Here is a 27,398-nt window from a genome sequence, read left to right on the forward strand (position 1 = left end):
AGTATCATTCGAAAAAAAAGAAGATTCAGAGTTGGTTCAGGCGGGAGATTATCCAGAGTCTACTGAGGCAAGAGGCAGCACGGGCACGTCTCCTCTCCGGAAGGCCTCCATTGGCTAGAGTGAGTCCAAACCTGCAGTGAGGATTGTTTTTACACTGTTCCGCATGGCAGATCTGTAAACATTTATGTAGCTCAGTGTTTGTCTGTGTTGGAGCCCAAGAACCAGTTTGCTTCTCATCCAAACCAGCCAATCAGAAACTGACTGATAATGGAGAGCAGGGAGGCAGCAAGAGGTCAGATTGTAGCAAACGGAATCCCTGGTGATAAATAGGTCACACGTGAATGTTGCAATATATCGTACATTTGTTGTTTCATCGCGTTTCAAAACTGTCTTGAGTAGACTTGGATACTTTTGATGTTCAATGTTTTTATTATCAATAAAGACGAAAAACTAACTAATCTAACAAGGTTTGTCGTAAAATTGTCTCCCAAACTCCGTAACTTGTATTTATTCTAGACCATTAAACATTTTTTTTTTTTTTTTAAATCAGTTTTATTGCCAATTCTAGATCACAAGTCATCAGCAGCAAAAATAGTTTTTCTCAATCTGGGGCCATCATAAGCATCATCATCATATTTATTGAATGCTCTAAATGTTTTGTTTACATGTGAGGGATGTAGAAAGACAAAACAATGATCTTCTCACTGATATTTTAATTTGAACAGTTGGACAACATCCCATGTCTTTTGTGTATTCGAAGGGGAAAACAAACAAGTCACAACACGACTGAACAGTGCGTTTTGCTTTTTAATGGAATTCGTCAATAAGAGCAAAACTTATAGTATATAACCTTCACCTCCAGCAGGAATCCGATAAAAGACCACCACCATGCTTCTGGTTTCAAGGTTTTGTTCTGACCTTTAGAATTCTGACCAATAAAATAAAAACACGCATCCTGAATAAAAAGTCTCCTTCAATTCAAGCATTTCCAAGTAGTTTTTCTCGCTGCGAGTGGTGATGTCTTTAACAGCCCTTATGCATGAGGAACATCTGCTGCTCTGCTTTTTCTTTGCTTGTAAGTGCACAGCGGCAACATGTGCACACTTTATTTTGTTTTGCCGCACAATTAGCCGGGCGCGAGGAGAGCCTCTGAACGCTGTAGGATTGTCTATAAAAGATGAATATGATTATGCATATCATGAGCCCCCACCCCCTTTGGACTTGGACTGTGTGCAGACAGGACCACATGCTCACACACATACACAGTATATACTTTGCATCAAGATTCCCTTCTACAGTTTGGCACTGAAAAAGAAACTGGGGGGGGGGGGGTTAAAGTGTAGTGGCACGACTCCAGCGACACTGCAGCATTTCTTGGAAAGATACGAAAGACGACCACAAATACCAACGTCCCTGCTAAAAGGCTTTTTGATTCTCAGGAGAAAAGCAGAAGTCTTAAATGTCGGGGAAGGCCGATAGACTGGATGATACTCGTGTTTGAGGGAGGTAGATGGATTTGATTATTCCACAAGGCAGACGGCTCTCCTCTGTGCTGCCTTGCAAATCACCTTAGAGACAGTCGAGAGCAGAGCGGTGGTTATAATGAAGCAGGATAATAGCCGAGCATTAAAAACCAGTCAGACCATTTACACACGTTACACTCCGATATCTACCGTCTCCTTGTTAATGAGTTAGTCTTGTCCGCCCATGGAAATAGACCCAAAATGTTTTTTTGTTGTTTGTTTGTTTAATCACCAAGTGGGAGCTGCGAGGGACAAACTCATGACCGTCTCAGTCCGTTCGCATCTGCAACGGAAGGTTCACATTTTTCTCGTAGGCGAGATCCGTGGAGTGTGACATCAGGACGACTTCAACAAAGAGAGGAGCGCTCAGGACCTTTGGCTGAATGTTCTCGACTCTTCCTGTGCTTAAGATTAGAAGTCTATGATTATCATAGGCTGATTGGATTTCGTAAGAGGCTAGAAAGAACAGGAGTCAGAAATCTTCTGTCTCACGCAACCAAACCGTCCTCGAGGGTAAAAGTATCCGTGGACCGTGTCCGAGGAAGTCTCACGTAGAACATTTTGGTCAACAAAGAGTTTTTCATTTGAAGAAATGTGGGAAATAAAATGGATTGAGATCCAGTTCAAAAACTATACAAAAAAAAAAACAGTCCGTTGCAGCTCAGGTGATTACAAAGAAAAAGGCCCAGAGTCCAACAGAGATTCTGATTCACATTCAGCTGCATCAGCCGTGGGAGGAGAAGATGGGCCTGCTGATGTTGCTGTTGGTCGTCATGGCTGCCAGTTCCCACCTGAAAAAAAACAAAAACACAGTAACAATTAGTATTTAGCAGTAGAGCTCTCACAAAAACACAAGTGTCTTGAAATGGTTGTTACTTCTTCCTTCTTTGATGAAAATCAACAACTTGCACATATTGACTGCAAAAAAAGGTCATGAATACCTTCCTGCAATTTGACTGTTATAGACAAAGTACCAGACATATTTAACATTATAAAGTTAAAAAAACCCAAACAAAATTACAATTGAAAATGGTACTGAACCACATGTTGCCCGTTTGAACAGAGGAGGATTATATCAGCAAAACCTGCAACATATAATGTTGATCAGTAAAATTAAACAAATACGAAAATTTTCACCAGATGACCTGAGTAACACAATTTGGAGAGAATGAAGACAGATGTGTGAAAGTTGATTGCAGATAATGCTGCAGTAGTGCGGCGGTGGAGCTGGATGGCGGCCGTGCTGTAACACGAGCGCCGGGAGCAGGAGCTGAAGACGGGGTCCAGTGCTGACCTGATGACAGGTCAGAGGTTGAGCTCCAGATTGTTATCACTGGCTCTGGTTTCACACTCACTCCCTCTCAACTGCTTTGTTCGTTTTTTTGTCGCCCTGCGTGAGCGTGTAAGAGGGGAGATTGGCACTGGGACTGCCGAGGATGCCACTGAGGGGCGAGGGGGGGGGGGGGGGGGGGAGTTAACCCGGAGTCTTGTGACCCCACTGGAAAACCCTCCAAGGGTTAGAAACACAAATGCAAAAGGCCAAAGTGGGGAGCGTGCAAGGTGGCAGTGACGGTGGAAGAGAAATGAGAGGCTAAGAGGAGTAATTAGTATCAGGTTGCACAGGATCCACGAGGAAAGAAAACCTTTTCAAGGAGGCTCTGGGTTGTAGACACACTTTTCTCATGAGCGACACGAGATCCACAGGATTCCATTAAGGCTTTTGGAGAAATTATTTATTCTTAACCTACTGTGTGCCAGAATTTCCCTGCAAAGCTAAATGTGTTTTAGAAATAATTAATTTGATCCCAGTTTTTTTCCCCCCTTTAAAACACACGCACACGCTCGTCTTCTGCATTTACACGGACTAAAATCAAGCTTTTCCACCATTATCTCCACCCTGTGATTAAAGCATCACAACAAATCAAAGCTTTGCTCTCAAACTTTCACATCTCCGTCACACATTATTTTCCAGTCAGCGCGAGTGAAAAATTACATGTTATTCTTGCAACACACCACGCTTTGTACGACAGATTCACACTTTTGTAGGATCTAAAACAAGCGGCTCCTGAAACTCTTTGTACCAAAACTTCATGATTGTAATGTGGCCGCTGTAGCAACGGCTTGACATCAAAATGGCAAGACAAGTCAGGAAAGAAAAACAAAACATTAAATAGAAAAATTACTTCGAGAGCAATCTAAATTGTAATCCGACCATCGAGAAGTTAATTTCTACAATTCACTCTTAAAGAGTTATTGCGCTCAAGTGCTTCATCTCAGTCGTTTGAATTATTTTCCCGTTATCACACAGAACAACACACACACTGTGTACTTTCTTAGCATGTGTGTGTGCTCTTGTCGCGCTGCTGAGCTGTTCACACACGCCACCGCCGCGACAGAGGTGGAACCGACTGAGCCGCTCTTCCACCTCTGTGTATTCACCCAGTCGGAGGGGCTGAACAATGTCAAAACAAACCGTCTGCGTCAGAGGGGCTGCAGACACCTTTTCACCTTGCTTGTGCTTCTGTTAGCACCATCCAAGTCGGCAGAGCGAGACGGCGTTGACGCATTCTGCCTCCACGCTGACGTGAAAGCACAAACTCTAACTGACTGACCGATGTCCTTTTTCCTCATAGACTCTTGACATATGTTGATTTTGTCTGTCAGACTAAACCTGTGTGAGTATCCATTACTTGTTAAAACTGCTTTTATACTGTAAAATTTTATAATATAATACTCTTTAATGTGAACTCGTAAAGAAAGGATCGTCTAACAGTTCCCTTAAGCTGTAGTTCAGACTTTGGCGGAAAAAAGATAAATCCTGTATGTCTCAGTTTCTCTACATTTTTACAAGAACATATGATGGTAAAGAAAAAGATTTAGTCAAAACAAATAAATATTCTTCCCTAAGTTTTGACTTAAACTTTAAATATAAAATTGTTGTTTTTAGTTCATTCAATAGAATTTGCTGAAACTAGATTTTTATACAAGCTTCTGCAAGCCTTGCAACGAGCAAAACGTTGATGCATCACTGATGGCAAGACTAAAACTGAAGCAATCTGATGTACAATTGACAGGAAAAAAACTAAACCAGTTTGTTTTATTAATGCATTTGTTATGAATAAAATATTTATTTCGAGTAAAGACAAAAAAAAAAAAAACACATTTCAAGTTACGTGGACGTAAAAAAGATTCAATTAAAAAAAAAAAAACTTGGTTTACGTTGACTATTTTAATTTGGGAGTTCTGCTAGTTATTCAAACTTAACTGAACAAGTGAAGAAATTGATTCTCAACCATTTTAATTTCAGATGTTCAGGAAAAGTGGACCTGATCAGGATGAAGTATTATTACTTGGTCAAATGAAGACCATGTCCATAAATGAAATATAAAAAAAGACCATGTCTGTAAAACCACGATGCAGTTATCTCAAGACTTTGTCTTCAAAAGCGTTATCGAGATACACACCATTTGGAAGATGGTGTTTTTAAAAAAAAATCTGTTCTGCAAACCGCACATGGGTACAGAGACAATGAGCAGGATGGATCACACAGACCTCACTAATGTTACAGCAGAACAGCCCGATTTCACCGTACGCATCCCATAATACTATTACAGATATAATATAATTGCGTACAAATTTCACATGTAAAGAGCAAAGTCACACAAAAGCTGCATAAAACTTGGCAGCAAGTTAAATGAGAGATAATGACTCATAATTTGGCTCTTCGAAAAAAACAACCTCATTATTGAGTGAGACAAAGTGGTGGCAACAATGACAAGCAGAACACAAACAGCATGAGCAGCAATACGTCGAATCAATGACAAAACAGCACTAATGTTGGAGAGGAGGATGCTCTTCTGACCTGATATCATGTGGGAGTCCTGACTGCTCCAGACTGTACTGAATAACAGCTATTTTGCATAACGTCTTCAAATTAGGGCCTGAAAAGGACAAAAAGTTAGATGAGTCACAGGATGATCATTGGCACGAATCACACTCCTGCTAAGAATATCTGTTTCAGCACAGCATTAAAACTGAAGTCAGGAAGATCAGAACTCTGTGAAAGAAAGAGGTTAGGGTTAGTTTTCCCACCCAGGGCTGGAAATCACATGGACCATTTATTGCATGCACCGGAAACAAACAGTTCACACACAAGGAGGAGATGAAAATAGTGATGATGCTGGTGTCAAATTATCTATCCTAGTACCAAGCAGCTTTCTAATAACACAGGCGAACTTCCTCCGGCTTACTACCGTCGTCATGGCTGTTCCGCCATATGTTCGGAGATGAACAGCGTGAAGGCCCACGTGACTGGCACGGGGAGGCGTGTGCCGCAGGGGATGCCGCTGCGTACTGCCAGTCCCATACGGTCGCTGTGCTAACCCTGTGTACGCCCACCTACACCAAAACCCTGACTGCGACCTGACAGCATTACAGGCTACCCCAGCGCAGGCAGGATGTGACTATATTTGGTATTCTGGAAGAAGGAAGCTCCCCGTGTGATAAAACAACACAGGACCAAGGCCAGGTATGATGGGCCGGTGAGAAATGAAACAGCGGTGTGGGGAAAGTGGGATTTTTTTGAGGAGAGCAGATTGTCGGCATATCTTGGAAGCAATAGGAACGATTTACAAACCTCATAATGACACTCGTGCATAAATAAAGGTCAACAGTAATGGCGCTCTCATGATCCATTTTTGACAGGCAGGAGTTGTTGCTGAGCAACATTACTTTTCATGTTGAAGTGTGAATTTGGACCTCTGACGATCTTAACGTCAAATGTTTCTTTGCTTTTCAGCTTTATGATATAAATCAAGTAAGTCTTTCTTCTCCAGACCAAAGAGAATCTTCTCGGGTAAACTGGTTGTTTCAGCTCAGGGGTGGACTGTCCACCTTCCTAGGTATATCCGGCCTCTCGCCTCATGTCAGCTGGGATCAAGGGGGCATAGCAGTAAAAAAAAAAAAAAAAGAAATAAACCCGAGTGCCTTTAACAGAATTTTTATCGAGTGCAAATTGTCCATCTCTTTGATAATTCAGCTGAGTAAATTAAGTGTGAAGTCCATTCTAGGCCGTGTGTGAGTCTGAATAGGAACAGGCAGCCTGATGGAAAACGTATAAGCCATCAGCAGTTGCAGCAGTGAATACAAACGGTCTTAAAAGTGCTGAAGCAGATAGACTTCAACGGGGGGTTTTTTTGCTCCTCAATGCACCTTGGAAAACGCTCAAATTACACCAGATCTTTTTATTTTCTTTTTCAACCTAATTACAAAGTTGGTATTCGCTACACCACCAGATAACCGCTGACTCTGAGGCTCTTTCCCAAGTGACACCATGATGTAAGAATGAAGTGAGACTAACCATCGATGAACCAGAAAGTAAAAGACCGAGTTAAAAGATTCTGTGAAGCTCCTGAAAGGAGAAAGGAGTTGCTGAGTCAGCTGATAATTCCCTGGAGGTTAATCAATACTAGAGTGCCCTATCACATTGTCACAGTGCCATTAAAGACAGTTTTACTGCTAAGTATCTATTAACAGCCACTTTAATATGAGAGATGGGTAAAAAAAGATCTTTACAGGTTAAAGAAAGAGGCATTGATACTTACTGAAATCTAAGATATACAGGTCTGAATGATCCATGAGGTTAAACTCGTCTCCCATTCCCTGCTCCGGACAAGGGCTGTGAAGAGACCAGAACAGAAAACTCATCATGAGACAACGTTTTCATATGTATTAAGTAGCTGCTCATCTACATTAAAGAACAATGTTAAGATCTTCCTCTTTTTTTTCACTTGTAAACACCAACAGGAACTCAATCATTTACTTGGTCATGCTATCTTTTTTTAATCACTGTGGTTTATAATCAGGCAGCTGCAGACTGCTCTCAATAGGACCTCCTGGTCACATTTCGCTCTCCTTATCATGAGCTGGCATGATTTAAGCCCACAGGAAGAGGAGCACTGCAGCGAGACGGCAGGCTGGCCCGAGCTGATAGTCTCTCGGACTCGTGCAGCCGTTGATATCATTGCACATCTGTTTCCTGCCACGGCTAAGCACACACACCTGTGAGACACCAGGTGCACTGCCACATAGAGGGAACACTTACAACATAACACCACTCAGTCGGTCGTTCTTTCCATCAACCCAACATCACATATCAATTATTAAAAACATGGCTACTTGGAGAGATGAAGGAAAACATTTTTTTTTTTTTTTTTTACAGAGAATTAGGTTAGATCCTATGGGAGACCAACTCACATTTTCTAGATGATTTATTCCCACGGGGTAGCAAGGATAGTCCTTTAAATGTACACTATGCACATAATTGCTTTATATTCACAACAGTGCATCAAGAGACCGTCCAGATTACAAGATAAAAACTGCACTTTACAGTTTCACACGACCCAGAGGACAACTTCGTCCAGACAGGTGGACTCAGCAAACAGTTTAGTGTCTATGAATATCTTTCGTGAACAACAACTGAGGGAGGTGGCAGCCAAGACTGCTCATTAAAATTCTCATGATGCCGTTTACTTGTTTTTTCCCACTTGCTTTGAACAGACCGATATCACATTTATCTTTTCTCCCTTTTGATTCTTGCCCCAATCCATCGTCCTGCTGTAAACAATACAGTGTCGCCTCCACTGTCCCTCCGCTCATCAATCTCTATCCCGCCGTCCCCTCCATTGCATCTCCCTTTTCGCTGCGTGTTCAGGATGTTGTAAGGGTTTTACGTTGCTAATCTTCCCTAAACAAACAGGGTGGTGGCTTAAAGCGGCCAGGAGAGGAGCGGAGCACGAGCACAGTCGTCCCAGGGGGCCAGATGGGGAAGTCATTATGCCCCCCCCCCATTCCCCTTGTGAGCCACCCAAGCTTGTAGCAAAAGTTTTGATCATAATACTTTCTACTACCCAAACTGTGTGTCACATCACTGTGATGAGTCATTTGGTTGAATGTTAAACATATTGTTTGCTTAATGATATGCACACACACGCGTCAAAGTTTAATGATTAAAAACCTAAACGATCTAAAAGACGGCCAGGGACCCTGATGACTGTGTGAAAAGTAACAGTGCATTTGTTAAAAAGGGGATTTATCAGTGCTTCAGACGAAAGAGTCCTGACACATCAAGCCCATGGCTCGATGTTTGATCTCATCGGGCCAATAATAAACATCTGGGGTCAACAAACGGCTCCTCGGCCTTCAGCAGCCTCCCATGAAAGCAACATCTCTATCTATAGAGCACCCCGCAGTAGCTGTGAACTACCGTACAAGCTCACTTGGAGGTCGGGTGAAGGCTTCAGATGCTGACGCGTGAAAGAGTGCAGATAAGAGCAGTACCTTAACAGGAGCAACAAGCGAGACGGAGATTGCATCCTCTGGGATAAAGTTTTTCTCACATGTCCATTGATAATGCCGGCCTGGGTGTGAATTTTGGCAGGATATTTAGGAATGATAATGCTTTATTGGTCGCTACAAAAAAGGAACGGCGTCTGAAGCTGATTGCAGAGGCGATGTAGGAAACAAGAGAGTGGTGAGAGGTGTCTGATAGACCTACAGCTTTTAGAAGCGGGAACGTCGCAGTGTGCGACTTTATGTGGCGTCCTGGTGTTTGATGGGCCACTTTGTTACTTGATCAGCAAAGTATCACTATGTGTGAAAGCGTTCCTCCCCCCCTGTGGCAGCAAAGGTTTGCAGTTTGAATGAGGTCTGAGTGATGCTGCTCCCCCACTAAAACAACACTGGCTGCTGTTTCAAACAACACTCAATGAGGGTGTCTAATCACCTAATTGCCAGGCCTTTGGTGCAATGCACTGCCTGCACAGCTCCGTCTCAAAACTGTAGGGAAAGACGACGGACTGCTGCCCTATGACTAATGAAGATACACCAAAGAGCCCAAGAAATCCAGATGTTGTGCAAAAGACTGACGGAATCCGTGTCGGCGACAATAATCATTTCTCAAGATGCTTCATCCAACTACCTGTGATCGGTTCAGTCGAACGCATCTTTTCGAGCGGCTCATCCTCATTCTTGAAGTACTGATGATCTTCATCCTTTTCCTTTCTCCACTTCCTATTGAACTTTTGTGCTTCAGCACCACAGGAACTCATCACACACTACAACTTCCTGCATGGCACCTTATCAGCACGGCCAGACCCGGATCAATGCATTTCAGTAGCACTTTGGCAACACAAACAAAATCCCAAAAAGATGTGCACAGTACTTCAAAACTGACATGCTGCCCAGGGTTTGAACATGGTGCTTCCCTTCTACACATCATGTCAAAGTCCTCTTTCAAGGTGCAAATTGATTTTCTATATGTGATTTAGTCACAAAGGATGGATGGAGTATGAAGGAGAATGGGGCAGCAGCTGTAAATTTCTGCGAGCTCTACCAACTTCCTATCACCAAAACAGTGCTCGGTAATCAAAGATTGATAGATCCCGCATCCATCTTTTTTTCTGGCCTAATCTCCCCTGTCTCACCTTGTCTTACCGTCCTATCTGTGCCCCCTCCTGAGCGGTGGCTGGACAGCGGATTAAGACTTGTAGCTGCTCAGACCTAAGCCACAAGCAGAAGGGAGACACAAACCACAGCTGGCTCCCAGAGAGAGACGCCTGACTTCAGATTACACGGAGGACACGCCAGCCGCTAATGAAGCATGCGTCTCAAATTTCAGCTTGTGCACGTAAAATGCTGATGGTACAAGGAAAACACAAGTTCATGCCTTTTTTTTCCTTTTTTTCTTATCAGTACACAGTTCATGCCTCTGAACAGGACAGGTTGTTATCATTATAGACCTATAAAATAAAGAAGATATTAAGTACTTGTTCAGGGCCTTGAACACAGCTGGTTAATATAACATGTAGGTTTTAAGGGGGAGTGGGTGCCAAATGTTCCTCTATAGCAGCATATTATTTATTTATTTATTGTAATACTTCCTCTTGCCAGAATTCTTTCATGTGAAGCTGAAGACTCGCTCCAAGGTCAACAGACACCGGAAGGACCCTCCAAAGATACTAATGAACACACCACAGCTATCCTAAATCGTTGTTTTAATATCTGGATGAGTTCTTCATTAAAGCTATTGCTCCATGTCAAGTTACTCTAATTCATGTCATATTTGATATTTGTCTTTGGATAACTAAACCTGACATGTTTCAGAAACATAAATGTCACCCTGAAGCCAGGGCATTTAAACAGAACTTACTTACTGTGAATGAAAAGCCATTATATTATCATCTTGAATCCTGTGCAATTTGTTTGTGTTTGTTTTACTTGTCCTTATAGTCTGGCATTGTTTCACAGAGGAGCCACAAAGCATCAACATGTGCTCAGGAAAGCAGTAAATCAAGAGATAAACGATTATTTACAGACAGCAGCATCACAAAGCATCATCTATGCAGGCTGTTTATTTGAGCTGCTGTGTAACACTCAACCCTGTGACACCTCGACGTATACAGCCAGCCGGTGGGTTAAGGAGGGTTAAGATGCAGATGAAATACTATCAAAGGCTTGTCTTTGAAGAGTAAATTACGGTGTTGTGGAGCTGCCCTGAGGTCTTGTCTAGCCACGTGCGGGATGCCCCATATCCTGCTGGGGTCACCTTCACTGTTTGACAGGTTTTTATCTCTACATACTGAAGCACAAAGACAATTCATAAAGGAAACTTCTGCAGGCTACCCTTTGACACAGAGGGCCAAACAACAACATGTGTGGCATCGACATATCTGGTGTGTTGACGAGTTTCGAGGGAGTTCCATCGAGGAAGATTTTAAGATATATAAGCGACAAGCCGATTTGTGGTACAATTGCTGGCCAGAAAAGTGTGTCCTGACACAGCCCCTTGTTGTGTTTAGTCTGAAGTTTTGACTGTCAGGTTCTATGGCGATAACAAGCTTCGTTTAAACCAGCTGGACTATCATAACAGCGGCACTGTCAGCCATTGATAAGCAACAGCGCGGGCTTCTAGGAGATATCGAGGCTCCAGGCTTTTGACCTTTTCTGAACTACTAAAGTAAATCACTGAATGCTGCAGAACTTTTCGAGCTTAAGAACTTTGTTTTAACCGACCGGCTAAATTCCAGGCAGATTGAATATCAGGGTAAGACTTGGGTGGATTAAACTAAAGGTGTTGGGCTGGGATGTTTTGGCTAAGAGTGAGATTACTTGCTATGTGGTCTTCCTCTCGCTGGAGAGCTTGGGTGTTGAGTATCGACACGATTGTGTGACGGCAAGACAAGCGCAATCTTATGAGCAAACTATATTTACTATGCTGTTTTCAATCAATCCAGCCTATTTCTGGGTAATGGCTCAGCAATAAAATATATTTCTAAATAAAAACCCAAACACATCTCAATCACTGCAACGTTTCCAATATACTGAGTAGCTCAGTATATTGCCAAATGGAACAAATGTGTCGAGTCTGGCTCACCAAAGCAAGCATGTGCGTGTTTATGCGCCTGCTTGACGTCAGCTTGACAACTGGAGCTGTGAGTCACAAAGTCACGTGAAACAAGCAGATGCAAAGACACAAGAGTGGCACACTTCGGCCGGCAGCAGAGGATGGTAGAATGTGACTGGGTGTGTCGATGGCACACGTTAGGAGCAGGGCATGATAAAACATCTCAGTACAAAGACTGAAACTCACATGCAAGGTGAATGAATCATGAGCAACACGGTATTTCAAGTCCCTGAAAATCTGATTTAATTTTAAAATGGTGATATACTCGGACCTTGCACAAAGGAAAGAAGTGCTTCCAACGAAGATCTTTACCATTTGCTGACTTATATATACTTAATATTCTGTCATAAAAGTTAATAAACTCAACTAAATCAAGAAGGACTACTAGTTAGAACCACAAGCTCTGCTGAATCTCTCCAAACACTGGAAGAATAATACCTTGGCACAATGTTTTATTCATTTTTATTCCTTGTTTCATGTCATACACATAAAAGAAAAAAAAAAACTATCAAAGCAAAAAGCGGCATTAACTTCTTCAATGTCAGCAAGAAGCATCAACATTGAAATGTATTTTGTACTTTGCCAGTAGGTGATGACATAAGCATGTCTACAATGGCAGATCTGAGCAGCTGCTACAATTAGTTTTTGTCACATGCCTTAGCACTATTCTATAGAGCAAGGATCATGTGTTATTTCCAATGTTAGAATTATTTGTCCACCTCACAGAGTGCCTTACACAAGGCGGTATTATTTATGAGAAACACAAAATTAACTGAATAATTGATAAATAGTATTGTATGCAGTGATTATTGAATTTACGTGGATTAATTATCTATGATCAGACATTCAGCCGGATTTGGTTTTTATTCACATATTTCCTCCTAACTTCGAATGACAACCCTTTCTTGGAAGCATCCATTTAATATGACACTAAGTCAGTAAACATGAGTGCATCTCGTTGTCTCTGTTAGCTATGGTCTAGCATAAATACAAAATACAACATTTCATCCACAAGAACAGTGTAACTTCATACACCCAGCTGCAGTAATGAGTCATTGAAATGGTCAGAAACCATAAACTTCCACTCGCTGTAAACCTGAAACAGTGTTTAGAATGTCAAACTGCCCAGCCATCTTGCAAACAAAACTTGGGAGTTCGCAAAGTTGGTCTTTCATCAATTTTGCACCGTAACATCAAAAACAACTTGGAGCCCGAGGCAAATAGATCACAGCATTGCTTTATCTCAGAAGCAACAGTGAGCGTTTAATCTGTGACCTGACAGAGGAGGCGTCGGTACCACACTGAGGATTCTGAAGACAATAGACTTTGTCTCTGGAAACAACTTCCCCAAAACCTTGTCGTCAACTTAAAACTAAAAATGAGGGGGAGGAAAAAGTAAGAAAACAATTAAGTGGAATCTGTGTAAAATATGATCAAGTTGTTGAGGCCAGTTGAGTTACATAACAGAGACATACAAGAGTTTAGTTAAGCAGGGCAGCAACATCAAAAAGACACACTGACAAAAGCCAATTTGACACTGATGGAGCTAAAACGACTCATAGAAGTCATAGAAGATTGTGGATTATTGGCAGGTGACGTGAAAATATTTCTGAAGACACCCGGGATAATTTTAGTCTTCACATTTATCTTGGACCAAAAAAAGAAAAGTCTTAACTAACCACAAACTGTCTGAGTAAACAGAGTCAGACTTGATTTCAGTCCCTCAGTACAAACAAAGCTGTTGTGGTAAAAATATACTTTCTAAATGCAATCATGAAATGAATATATTTTGTCAGGTCCAAGTAGTTCAAAAGGACAGTGCCAGGTCCTCCCTTGCCAAACTGAAGCTGTCTGCTCTCAGCATGCCAATCTGTCATGTCCTTGTTCACATCCTGCCCCTCATAGGAAGCCCTGTTCTCAAGCTTAAAGTGCTTCCCGATTTAGCCCATCCTGGGTTTGTCGGAGGCAATTATACACAGAGTGCCATGAATGCCAACAATGACAACATAGGAACAGCAGGAGATTCATAATCTATATGGCGCTGCCTTCATATGCCTTCGGTTCCTCGGAAGGAAAAAGATCATCTCCAAATGTTGAGGGTTTTGATGGTCGCTGCCAGTGAGCGTAGGTGAAGGTCAGTGCAGGTGGAGCTGGTCATGCGTGGGTCGTCCTTCGTGGGACAGTGAGCAGGTCTCAGTAAATGAGTGTAGCAGAGGCGCTGGGGGTATATCAAATTGCAGCCCGTGAGAAAGAATGCTCCCCTAGGTCATAAATCAGAGATGGGGCAGAATTTCGCGCCTTTCCACAGCTCAGCAGGCCTGTTTACACTGACGCAAGTGGCACTCTGCAGACTGCCACTAATGCCCAGCCTGTCATTCACACACATGCAGCTAACTTATTTACCTTCAGAGGTGAAGCGTGCACCAAAATAAGGTACCGGTATGTGGCACTGAATCCTGGTGTACTGGGCCAACATAGAGACATTTAGTGTGAATACATCTCAATCAACACTCATTTGTGTTTCGATGATAAACTACACATATACCAGCTATTTGTTATACAATTTGTTCATATTGTAGAAATGTCCCCAAAATACACCTCCACAACATTCGAGAGAACCGAGGTCTTGCTTGACTTAACATTATTGTCCTTTCCCAAGTGATAAATTATTCCTTAAATTCCTTCACGCAGAACAAATAAAAGAAACTGGGGGAAATACTATCAACAGCAGGGGTCTGTTTAGGATCAATGTGAAGGAACAACTAACTCAGGAAAACAAGACGAGGACTATAAATTTCAAAACAATTTCCTTTGGGAGACTCACCAAATGAGGAACACAAAAAAACACAAGCAAGGTGTCCAGCAGCTAATTCATGACTGCCTGTGCAGACATTTATCAAATGCATTGAGACAGGCACCAATAACTTCTTAGACCTGTGAGCTGCCCTCGTGTTCTCAGGTCACACACAAACAAACACCAGGCTCTGCAATGGCTGCTTTTAAATTGGATCTTTGTGTTTGAATTGTTATCCTAAGTGGGTGCAACTTTTCTCCTAATCCACGATTCAATTCACAGTTGGGTTTCAAACTCGCCTTCAAAAAGCCAAAGAGATCAGATGAAGAATGACGTTTCTTTTCTGTGCATCACATAATTCAACTGAGCTTTCACAAGATATCACAATTAAAAAAAAAATAACGTGGAGCTTAAACAAACATTTATTGGAATTAAACATATATCTTGAGCAATGAATGTAATGTACACCGAATAAATACAAAACAATTATCAAGTAATAAAAAAAAGGATCTATTCAACAACCATTAAATTAACAATTGCAGGTAAAAGGAACGACTGCCTTACCTCCTTTCAAACTAAAAAGTCTCAAACTAGACAAACTTTTGTTGCCACAGATTCCAACAGCTGTTGACAACACAATCTGGTTTCGTGAAATTATTAGTTCGTTTGACATCAACTAAAATCTTTTAAATGTTGGTAGAAAGATTTCCACCTACCCATGATAATGATAACAATAATGCAGCAGACGAGGAAGTGAGAAGACCCTACAAATGGTCACCTGCTTACCGGCTGAGTGAGCGCAGCGTCAGGGCCACGTCTCCGAATATTCGCTTTGTTTTATTTGAAAGGCTGCCTGCCCCTTTTCACAGCAAGTTTCACAAAACTGCTGACAAACCATATGCTTTTTGATCAGTCTCACAATTTCCAACTTCCTTGATATTAACAGAAAACCCATCCCCCCCCCCCCCCCCACATATCTCTGAAAACTAACCCTCCATGAAATGAGGTTGAGTTCACAAACAAAAACAATTATGCCCTATAAATGAAAAAAAAACAAAAAAACAAAAAAAAAATCAATAAACTATTCATCTGTACAAATAGAAACAGAAATTAAAAACTCTCAATGAAGAAGAGAAAGCAAAAAAAATTAGGGAAAAAAGAAGCTGTTCAGATTGTTTGTATTTCTAAAAGTGTGCGCAAGCATCTATGGAAGTTCCTGTGTGTAAGAGGCTTAAGTGTGCTCGTGTAAACAACAAACAAGCAATGTTGGTCAAGTGAACCTGTGTGGCCAACTTTGCACGGAGTGTGTAAGGATTATGCAGGAATCTGTACAGAAACCGAGGAATTAGAAGGTGAGAGTAACCAAAGGTTACCCCATGGACACATACCTCCTCTATATCCAGAAATACAAGTGAAACTCAGTTCCTAAAAAAAATTTAAAAAAAATAAGGCTTTAAACAGGATGTTGGGTGATATTGCAGTGTTTGATTTCTTCCTCTGTGCCCTCCATCAGCCCACTGACACTCCCTTTTCCAGCCCCTGCCCTATCTGCTCCACAGGAAATCATGACTCTCTAAAATCCATCCTGGAGGAATCCTACAGAGAAACCAAACAATGGATAACAATCTTGAAAAACAAGCATCATTTTAAGCTTTTCATTTTTACCCTGCGTCTTTCTCAGTACCGTATCAACAACCAACTGTAAATGTTGCCGTTTTTGACAACAATCAAACTTTTTCAATATGCTTTTGCATAATATTTATCACCTCCCCCAGGGGGGTTCTGTTTGCAGCGAAGTGTGTTCTGTTTGTCAGCAGGATTACAGAAAGAAAAAAAAAAGAAAAAGAAAAAACACTGCCCCAGTTTTCATCTTGTCGAGGGGTGTATTTCAAGCCAAGAGCACGTTGCATTTTTGGGGAAAATTCATCACTACAATTTAATGCAGAATAATGAAAAAACATAGGGCATTCGGTGATTGTGGTAGTTTCACGTTTACCGGCACCAATAGGCTTCAGAAAATCACAAGTCTCCTTTGACATGAGTCTCTCGGTAAGTCTGGAAACAAGCTTGCGGATTTCCATCTTCATACTATGGAATTTTGACCTCGGTGGAGGTCTGAGCTCTCTGACTGGAACGTCATAATGTCTTGATAACACAGCAGACGATCTGTACACTGATGTGTTTGGTGGAGCATTATGTGGCGTCTAATGAAGCTTTAAAAAAAACAAATCCAGCCACAGCCAAACGCCTCCGGGACTGGTGGAGCCTGCAGACGTAGAGGGGCTGAGAGAAGCCTTATCCACAGCTTTGTGATCCCCACCACCAGGTTCTCCCACCAGGGTTCGCCTGATAACGGAGTCTTGCTGATAACAGGAGCTCAGGACCTGGACCATTCTGGACCATGCTACTGCTGTAAGCTACTTCATTACCCCGCCGGCTACTGGCATATCACAAGTCAGTCACCAGCCCAGCGGCACCTAACCAGCAGCAAACCCCTACGGTTATCACTGCTGCACTACAGCCAGCTCCAGGAACATCAGACTGCTGTCTGCTGGAGCCAGACCCTCTGTTTAGCATAATGAGAGAGGACACTTCTCCATAAACTGTTCAAAAGCTTACAATGATGCTTGTTTCCAGGGCCTCAGCCTTGAAAGGACCAGGAAAACAAGTGTTTTCAGTTTTGAATACATAGAAGTGAATTATAATGGCTCTTTCCATGGATGGGGAATGAGATATGTAAATTATTGCAGAGATATATACATGTCAATTGTCCCGACGGACCATAATCATGGATAAAACAAAAACTATAAGAACATTCAGCTTTTACATGTGAATGAAAAACTGCTATTTAAGAGTTAAAAACAAAAGAAAGAAAGAAAATTATTCAAATTGTCACATCATTTACATTTTAGTGTCACCAAAGAGAACTAGTCTTAAAACAACAATATTGACAATAGTCCTGGTAGTAACATAAAATGTAGATTCTGTATTTATAAGCTCCAAAATTGGATCCTTATTGAACTCAGTTTGCAAGCAAATGTTTGAAAGCCACAAGTAATTACGTCGTCAAATTAAAAGCTATGGGTTTCTCATTGCGCATGTTGTTCAAGTTTTGGATTTTGAGGAAGCAAAGTGTGGTCACTCTTCAAATATGATATTAAAGAAAGTGCTGAAAGGATTCTCATTGTATTCTTACTCTGGTCATCGTCTTTTTGGAAGACATTCAGTCAGTCCTTCTTTCAATGCGTGTCATTCTGAAGCATGCAGGGAGCTTTCGATGATGATTGATTTATCCTTACCAAAACCCACTCCACTCAAGTTCCTGTTTTCAACTCTAATATCACTCAACAATGACTCTGACAGTAAAGCATGAAGTTGTCAAGGACTCTTTAGTTTAAGTAACTTTTACATAACACTGTCCTCATCGTTAAGACCTCAGAAAAACTTTGACTGAAGATTTTGGCACCTAAAAGGCTGAAAAGCTGACAACACTTGATGAGCAGTGCCAACATTTATTCAGGATTGAGCTGCATGGCTCCACTCTCAGTATAAGGAAGAAGCGGCCCAGCTGGCACGCAGCGGTATTATCATCATACATTGTCAGCTTAAGCGTTTAGCATACACGCCTCTGTGAGGCATACAGGCGAAATTGGATTTAAATAAACTGATATTTGAGCAATGAAAAAGAGGCTCGGCAACAACTAATGCATAATATCATTGTTTTGTTTTATTAGCAATGTTAACAGGGACAACTTTCACATGTATGGGCGTGTGCAATTACTGAGATATTTACTGCCATTATAGAGAAAGAGCCATTGTGAGAGCTGCATATAAAGTGCTTGGTCACAGTGAGAAGACTCCGACTAAATTTCAGTACAGGCTTTTTTGTATGGAGATTGCATGTTCTCCCTGGTTTTCTCCAGCTTCCTCCAATAGCCCAAAGATTTACAAGTTTGCGTTAAATATTCACCGTTATTTGCCTTTAGGCGTCAATGTACAGCTCCGCTTTTCAAAGCGCAATGCAGATTACGCTCTCTGAAATATTTGTGACGTGAAGTGCGAGGCCAACGGCGGGAATGCCTCTAACCTGAGGAAGCTCCTGGTTCAGCATTAGTTGCTTCTCCAAGCTGAAGAGATTGCTCATTTGTTTTAAACTTAGTTGCTCTCCGTGGAGCCTCGTCACACAATGTTTCCAGAGGGAAAAGGAAAAGGAGGAGGTGGATCTGGCTGTTAATTTGGGCATTATTAAGAAAAAAAACACTTCAGAAATTTGTGAAACAACTGTGATGTTACAATATGACCAGTTGGATGTTGTTTTGATACATTTGATCAAGTTTATATATTGAGAAATAAATATGAATTTTTTTTATTATTAAACAATTAACATTTATTACCACATTTACACACAAAGTACGAAAATTGGTACCATTGAGTACCGATATCAATTCCTACGAGGTATCGATCCTTAGTAATGATTAAAAAAAGTAGGACGTCAAGTTAGGGTTACATTAGGTTTCTGTAATCAACGGATAATTAATCAAATTGCTGATTTACAAAAATGTAGGTAGGTCTTGAAAAACTTGGGTACTTGGGAATATTTGGCTCCTTTGTATTACGCTGAGCTGCACAAGACCCTCAGAAACAGGAAGAACATGCTCGATCTGAACCACAGACATATGACTCAGCCAGACAAACGTCAGGGCATGACAATTCAGCTCAGGGCGCTGGATGGTGTTGTTAACAAGCTATTCAAACACTTTAAAAAGCTGAAGCTCAAATGCTTTGGATGGCAGCAAGGATGACGGCCTGTCGGACGAGATTGTTAAACCAGAGCACGAGAGCGAACTCAACAGCAAATTTGAGTGAAGTGTAGGCTGAAGACACTCCTAAAACTGTATGCAACAAAGAATCATCTGAGAAATTTGGAAAAGTTGCACTGATATGCGTCACACAGGTGACTGTGCCTGCATTAAATGTGATTAGCACTATTTTTTTTTTTTAATTCATGCACATTTTCACATGAATATAAATGTTGTCACTCACCTGGTTCCTCCAAAGAGAATGATTCGATCTCCAACCATACAGCAGCACTGCCGCCTCCGTGGACATGGGCCTTTCCCCTTTGGTTCAACTTTCTTCCAAGAGAAGGCTTCTGCAGCGTGAACACACGACACAAGAGACAGTCACACTGATGGTTTTTGAGCATTATAAAAAATTATGTGCACATCTAACTTCTTTGACTTTGCAAAAACTGAAGGTCAAAACACAAAATGGCTTTCGATAATTAAATGGCCAATGCTGATTTGTGTGGGCCGCATCATAGTGCAAAACAAACTTGCATAAAGCTTCAGTGAGTGGGCAGTTCAGTGAACCTCCTAATACTAGTCAAACACACGACTCATGAATAATGGGAGCCAAAAATAAACTATCGGAGAAAAAAAAAAAACACCAACAACAACCTATATTTGAACACTCGACACAAAATTTCAGAAACTGGCAGGATTGTAGAAACTGTCCTGTGCCCCGAAGTGTGAGACGAGCGATGATGTTGACACTCGCTCGGCCCATATAAGGAGGCACTGTGTGGCCTGGAAGACTCAAACAGCATCACTGCATCTCTATGGCAACAAGCCATTCTGGCTCTGATGAACAACTTTAGACTTTAGACAGTTGAGCTGCTGCCATCTAGTGGACTGCAATGAACAAGCTAACCAGGCTCACAATGCAGTGAACCTTGCTCATACAAGCGAAAAACGACAGTGTACAGTGGAGCGAAACTAAATGTTTTCATTAACATCCTTGATATAAAATGCAGATCTACACGGTGACCGCTCTATTATTATAGTATACCTCAAGTAAATTTGAATGACACAGTGCTGCCAGTGAGGAAAAGTCAACTTTATAAATACTAATTTGTTATTATACATATAAACATGTGAAAATGTGCCTCATCAAGCCTATGTTAGGTGTAATTCTTTCTAATCAATAAAAGTGATCATAACAAGGGGCACTAAGGTATTATATAAATCTGTTATAATCTAGTCATTTCACATTGCATACATACTAAACACATTGATGAATTAATGTTATAACAATCTGTGAAACAGTTCAAGTAAGTAGAGAATTAATCAGGAATCATTGATCAAAACACTAAATTGGAGACATCCTTTAATCTCAGTGATTCTGACAGAGATAGAGCGAGTGAGAGAAGACATCTGTGTTTCCCACTATGTTTTTAGCAAAGGGAACCGCCAGCCACTATTACGAGACCAACAACGATGCAACAAGGGGGGGAAAAGGATTGTCTGCATGGCTCTCTCCAAAAGAATGAAACAAAGTGGGTCAACACAAGCTGGCCCAGTCAGTGCTGCATATCTCCTAAACAGTCATTGGGCTGGAATTCTGAAAATAAAACACTCCCAGGAGGACTCATTTAGTGACAGCGGTTTACAGCAACATGACAGCTATTCTCACTCAGGCTTGAGTATCTAATAAATTACCTGGATTGAACCTCCAGAGATCGTTGAAGTGCCGGTCCACGCGAGCGTTGTAACCTCCAAATATGTACAGCTCTCCATTGTAGGAAACTAAAAACCCAAACAAACATTGTTAATGGTCCATCTCTAACATCAATGACATTTGTAGCACCATAAATGAAGCCATGAGACATAGTTAACTGGCTGAATAAGCTTCATCTGACTGTAGACATAAAGCGCAACACGAGCAAATAAAAGCCAAACAAGTAACACTGTTTATAGACCAGAAAAAGGAGGCGCATTCTCATTATCTGATGCAACAGTTCCTCAGCCTGCTTGCTATAAAAACTTACATTAGCCTCTCTGTATTGGGCAGAGACAAATGGCTGCGCTCCAAGACTTTTTCTGATGATAAACAACTTGCAATGAAATGGAGAAAGGTCACATAATAAAATCACTGCACAATCACAAACACAAAATAAATAAAAGGAATTCCATAAATTCGGGACACCCTTGTAAAACAGAACCCTATGTTGGTTTGATTAAAAAAAACTAATAGTTTAATAAATAAAGCATAAGATTATTAAGACTTATGCTCATTGAAATACTTGAAAATGTCAACCCAAGGATGTTACTGAGGGCCATTTCAGAAGCTTTCAAAAAAAGACAGTAGAAACAAACAACATTATTTGTGATCGTGTAGGTGATTTTCTGTTTTCCCCGTATTTGCTTTGTGAAGGACTGGTGACCTGTTCAAGGTTAGGTTTGTTGTGGATTTTTTTGTGGATTCTCACAAGCTGAGTGGCTCCTGCGTCCGTCCGGCTGTGGCTGGGTGGAAGGCGTGCTCAGCCAGCAGTTGGTCTCTGTGTCAAACACTTTGATCTTGGGGCAGTAAATCTCGTTGTTTGAGTGGAATGGACCGAAACGGTCGGCGCGACCACCAAACACAAACATTTTTGTCCCGATGATTGTTGCTGAGTGGAAGTCTCTCCAGCGTGCCGGCGTGCCCTGTGCACAGGACCAACAAAAAACAAAAACAAAAAAAAACTGTGATGTGCACACAATCCTCGGCATGCATGAAAAAGAATTAACACTGTAAGTAAGTTGATCTGCTCTGGGTGGAAGTGGCACTTTACTGATAAAGCAGTTCATCTTCACCAAGGCTTGAATACATAACTTAACCTGAAGCATCATCAGCCAAACTCTGCCATCTAGTGGTCTGTCTATGAATGCACAGGAAATGTATTCTTTTTTGAGGCTTTGCCATCTTTTACAAACCTACAGTAGTAATAATGAGGACTGTGCAGTCTCATAATTACAATTCGGCAATCTGTGGATGCTACAGAACCATGAATAGAAGAAGAAGAAGCATGATACGGTTAAAATTGAGCCACCCAATGACACCTGGTCTGACAAAGGCAAGCCTCTTCTTCCTTTGTATCTCACTAAGCATGAAGCCACACTAAAGGCTGTTTTATGCTCGATGTGTCCGCGAGCTCCAAATTACGACGTCACCGCTCCGCACGCTTCCAAATGTTTGACAAAACGGATGAAGACGTGCAGGAGGGAAAAAAAGGCAGAGCTGAAGAGGAGGAAGACTGAAGACTTGGTTATAAAGACACAAAAAGCATAAAGTTGCACATCAACTCTGGAAACACAAGATTTTACTCATCGATGTCAATTTGAAACAATAGTGGAATGCTCCGCTCATCTCCACTTGCAGGATCACCTGCTGGTGTCACAGAGAAGAAGTCTACTTCTTCAGCTCTAATTTAATAGTGTGGTAGTGCGTTTACGATGCACTGCCCCCTGCAGTTCGGGAGTGGGAGCCGTGTGTCGTATAAATGGCACACGTTGTCTCATGCCCATTCCACACGTTTGAGTTCCGCACGTCACGCCCGTGTGTCAAGCATAAAACAGCCTTAAAGCCTTCCACATGTCTTTCATCACAAAATGCTCTGCCTTTGTTTGCCAGAATTTCATGCAGAAAAATGGCCTCTTTAATGTACAACAACGCTGAGATCAATACGCGATTTTCAAACCGGCTCAGACAAACAATGTTGCGCTAAATTAAGAGTGCGAGTAAACAAAACATTTAAAAGGTGTCAGAAAGCTGGCTGAAGAAAGTCAGAGCAAGTTTTTTTTTGCTTTTCAAAAGGAATGTTGGTCTGGGATTTTGTTTAAGTATTATCCAATCACATGCGGAACTCAATCTGTAAATACCAAACTGTAATCTTTTTGATGATGAAGTTTTAACAGTTGTCAAGTAAAACGAGGTGAAAGGCCTTCCGCCATCAGTTCTGAGCCAAGTGTAACCTACTGACTGGTGTACAAGTCTAAAATATACTTTACAAGAGTTTATCACATGAGCACATATCGAATCTGTTTCCAAAAGGAGAGAGTGTATAATCCTCTGTGAGGCTTCTTGTACTTGGCCCCCTACCAGAGGACTGCATTACATTGCTCTGGCTTTCTAACCAGCCAATCTGACCAGTGGACACTCGCGCAGCAACACTGCAAACTTAAAAGCAGCCCAGCATGCTGCCAGACCATTCCAGCTGTCCGTTTCTTCGAGGAAGCACTTTGTGTTTCATTCATTTCAACCGTTCAGCGAAAGATAAGCTTTGTACTGTGACTGAAAAACACATTTCAACTCACTCTGGCATTAATTAACGACCAAACCATGGTGGTGGTGTCCAGCTTGTGAATGTCATTGGAGAAGCAGTCAGCCTAAAAACCAGCAAAAGAGATTAATTAAAATCCAGCGTTAATCCCTGGAGATTTGGTTACACGTGTTGGGGTACTTTCAATCTGACTGTAAAAAGACATCAGGCTCAAGAATGTTTTTCCCAAGTGTACAAGTGATAAAGACTCACCAGCTGTTCATATCCTCCAAATATGTACATCGCTTTCCCCAGGACGCAGGCAGAGTGGCCATCCCTCGCCCCTGGAACAGTCCCCGAGATTTTGGGTGTGAACCATCTGTGGGTGTCTGTGAAGCAGAAAACGTCTTTACAGTAACCGTCACAACACCTGTATCACATGGAGAGGAAAACCGTCCCATATACTGCATGTGGTTTTGTAACAGCTGCCTGAAAGAAATGCTCTCCCTTCTCCCGACATCAAACCGGTGCATCTCAAAGGGAACCGCAGCCTGAAACTGTCACTTAACGGCACGACTCAGAAGATGGTCTACTTACTGACATCAAAGGCATAAAGGACATTGCAGGCCCCCTCTGTGTCGTTGCGCCCACCCCAGAGGTAGATAGTATCACCCAGTAGCACAGCAGTGTGGCCGTAGCGCATGTATGGCACTTCACGGGCACGTTCATGTCCTCCCGTCCTGACCGGAGGCAACTTCATCCACCGCAGTGACACTGAAAGACATGCCAAGGTAGAGTAATTCAATATATGGAAAGGCACACAAGTAACTTCTTACGTTTCGTCGTGCGTTTTTGATGTACTCTTTCAGGAAGTTCACATTAATTTGAAATGAGATATTCTTAAAAAACTGACTCGACTGTAGCGTTCGTTTGTTACCTGTGTAAAATTAATTTAAAACTAAAATTGTTGCTGCCACATCGTTTTCCCCCTATTTTGAAAAACTAAACCAAAAAAAGTGAAAAACGTAAATGACAAAATGAGAAAGAGGAAAAAAAAAACAATCAAATGAACGTCAACAACAGCAGCTTTGTTGAAGAATGAACATCAAAGAAAAAAGAAACACAAAGAAAAATGCCAAGAAACTACTGTTGAGGTGGTGCCGTTACCATTACAATCAGCCAATAGTTTGCGATAGCAGGTAGGCTCGAGCTGCTGTGGGAAGTTGTAAAACCCTAAAGCAGATGGCTGAAGGGAAAAAAAACTCAAACCTATTTGAATTAGATTGGAAAAAGTAAAGGCTGCAGTCTGATAAACTTAAGGAGCAACACATTTAAAGAACACCTGTCTTTGTCAGACAAGTAAAAAAAAAAAAACCAACAGAGAACTGCACAAACCACAATGGAACGCTCCAGTTTTAATCACCAGCTGGAGTGAGACACCGTTATAGTAGTACAGGTGGGGAAAAAAACGGAAACAAACACTTGTCTCTGCAACAAATATACACTTTCCTCTTTAGAGAATAGGCAAAGGGGATCCAAGGAGAACAGCTTACAACCTATTGATAATACAAACAATCCGAGTACCCAAAGTGGAATAGAATTCATTTGGCCAGGTTGACATTATTACGTTTACATTTTCACAGACACAATTTTTTTTTACAAAAATATAATCTAGTGTTTCTATTTACCGGTACTAGAAGGAATTCCTTGAATGGGTTCCTGCTAAACATACTTGACATGAAAAACATTACAAAAAATGACATTTTATATCGAATCAACACAAACTCAATCTCGAGTTGTACATGTTCAGTACCTACCTGTGTTAAAGACGTGTACATCGATCTGACGGAGTGTTTCATAGTCCTCGCCGGAGCAGTAGCCGCCAAAGGAGTACACCTTGTGCCCCACTGCCACAGCAGCATGGTTGACTCTCCGTGGCCCTCCTTCCAGGTGCACCGACCAGCGCAACATTCCCCGCGCAAGCACCTCTGTGACTGGGAGTCCTTACACCATCACCTTGTCGCCTGCTTGGATCCCATCAAGCCGTAGCCATTGAAACCTGCGTTCACAGGAGAGGAAGCCCTCTGATTGGGAGAACGGGGCGGTTGAGGAGGCACACAAAGGGTAACTGTTTACCCTCTTGGGTTAACTCAGCTATGCTGTGGCTGGCAGGCTCAAAAGCCCCTCGTATCTAAGCTGGGAGAGTATTTTAAGAGGTGATTAGAACTACACCTACCACTCCTCCTCCTTTCTCCTCGTATCTATGTAGCCTCCCAACACACAACAATGGGGCTATATAGAAAGTCGTCTACTTACACATGTGATTCAAAATGTGATAGTGTACCTATTTACCTTGAGTTGTTTACAGCATGACAAAGTTTGATGTTTGTCAATAAAGCAAAAACGCCAAAGATAAAGAAGATAAGAAACAGATTGTGATTGTGATGCATATTGGTTCAGGTTTCCTGCCCAGATTTCCTTCAGGAAATACACGTTTCTCCTGTTGAACCCGATGTGCCCCCTGCTTGCCTATTTCGCCTCAATGACTCACTTTCTCACTGACCTCCAACCTTTGTTTGCTCTTAAAAATAAAACTCCCAGAGGACCATAACATAGACATTTCTATTTCAAGCTCACTTCACACAGGCCAGATCCAGGCAGCAGGGCACATTTGGACCCCTGCTCTGTTGTTGTGGAGCAGCTTGTACAAAGTGCCTCGTAAACTGACCCCTTCAAAATGTAAACAGTGTAATGTGAGACTTTGTCCTTATAAGAGGAGCTTCTGATGATGTGCTTTTTTAGCACGTCGTTTCGGAGAGCAGGGAGGTTTGTATGTCCTTTGGGGTGAAAAGAATACACTAGAAAGCAGCTTTTGACCCACTAAACAGGAAGGATATTGTTGATATCCGACGACTAGTCAGGGCAACTCCACAAGACTCCACAAAATAGGCAGAATTCACCAAGCAGGGCCTCATCTGAACACAGTCCAAAATGGGTTTCAACACACCAGTGAGTGATAGTTAATCCAGAGCCGCTGACATGGAGATGGTACATGGTTTACTCTCTCGCAGTGAACGCCTGAAACACCAACTAGCCGCCGCTAAGCTAACGCTGTTTGACAGGGACAACACAAACCTGCGGGAGACAGCTGACAGCCATCAGGGTCGCTCCTTCCCCGGCTCTCAAAACGATCCCAGTGAGACAAATGCAGCCCTCCCTTCAGTTATCAGATAAACACCGGGTGGCGAGGAGAGGCTGCTGCTAGCAGCTAATCAATGGAGCCAACTACCTAATTTAGCCGCTAGCTCGCTGACGTGAGCTACTTGAAGAAAATGACACGTAGCCGTTCACACGGCGTCGTGTTTCTCCAAACCCTGGCCAGGTTAGGAATGGTTTAACTAACAAACGATAAGATAAGAAGACGGAATGGTTCACTACCTTCAGGTGGAGCTGGTGGTGTTGAGACAGGCAGGGGTTTCCACTGGAGCTACACCGAGCTGTGATAGGAGGAGAGTCCGCCGCTAGAGCGCCCTCTGTCGC

At 42.0% G+C, this 27,398-nt stretch overlaps 1 protein-coding gene across 2 annotated transcripts; it reads right to left on the reverse strand.

The window, feature by feature from the left end:
• Positions 1–27,398, reverse strand: klhdc3 (kelch domain containing 3). 2 transcript variants are annotated; one of them, XM_080507920.1, is made up of 11 exons: positions 27,297–27,398; positions 25,676–25,917; positions 24,456–24,632; positions 24,132–24,247; positions 23,914–23,985; positions 22,050–22,263; positions 21,280–21,366; positions 19,823–19,931; positions 7,127–7,200; positions 5,386–5,464; positions 1–2,314 (listed from the first exon to the last, which is right to left on the reverse strand). In XM_080507920.1, exons 2-11 carry the CDS (start codon positions 25,827–25,829, stop codon positions 2,248–2,250), a joined length of 1,149 nt encoding a protein of 382 aa, XP_080364046.1. In that variant the 5' UTR covers positions 25,830–25,917; positions 27,297–27,398; the 3' UTR covers positions 1–2,247. The 2 variants fall into 2 exon arrangements, with proteins under 2 accessions (XP_080364046.1, XP_080364047.1); XM_080507921.1 differs by lacking the exon at positions 27,297–27,398 and adding an exon at positions 26,994–27,081.

The sequence above is a fragment of the Blennius ocellaris genome (assembly GCF_963422515.1).
Source record: "Blennius ocellaris genome assembly, chromosome: 13".
In the NCBI taxonomy this organism is placed as follows: domain Eukaryota; kingdom Metazoa; phylum Chordata; class Actinopteri; order Blenniiformes; family Blenniidae; genus Blennius; species Blennius ocellaris.

What these genes read in the sequence shown, in the direction of transcription:
- klhdc3 (XM_080507920.1), bottom strand. Translation starts at nt 25,829, where the DNA reads ATGTTGCGCTGGTCGGTGCACCTGGAAGGAGGGCCACGGAGAGTCAAC. An exon ending in TGTACACGTCTTTAACACAG is followed by an intron (nt 24,633 to 25,675) that starts GTAGGTACTGAA and finishes CATGTCTTTCAG; the next exon opens with TGTCACTGCGGTGGATGAAG. An exon ending in ACGCAGGAGCCACTCAGCTT is followed by an intron (nt 21,367 to 22,049) that starts GTGAGAATCCAC and finishes TTGGGTTTTTAG; the next exon opens with TTTCCTACAATGGAGAGCTG.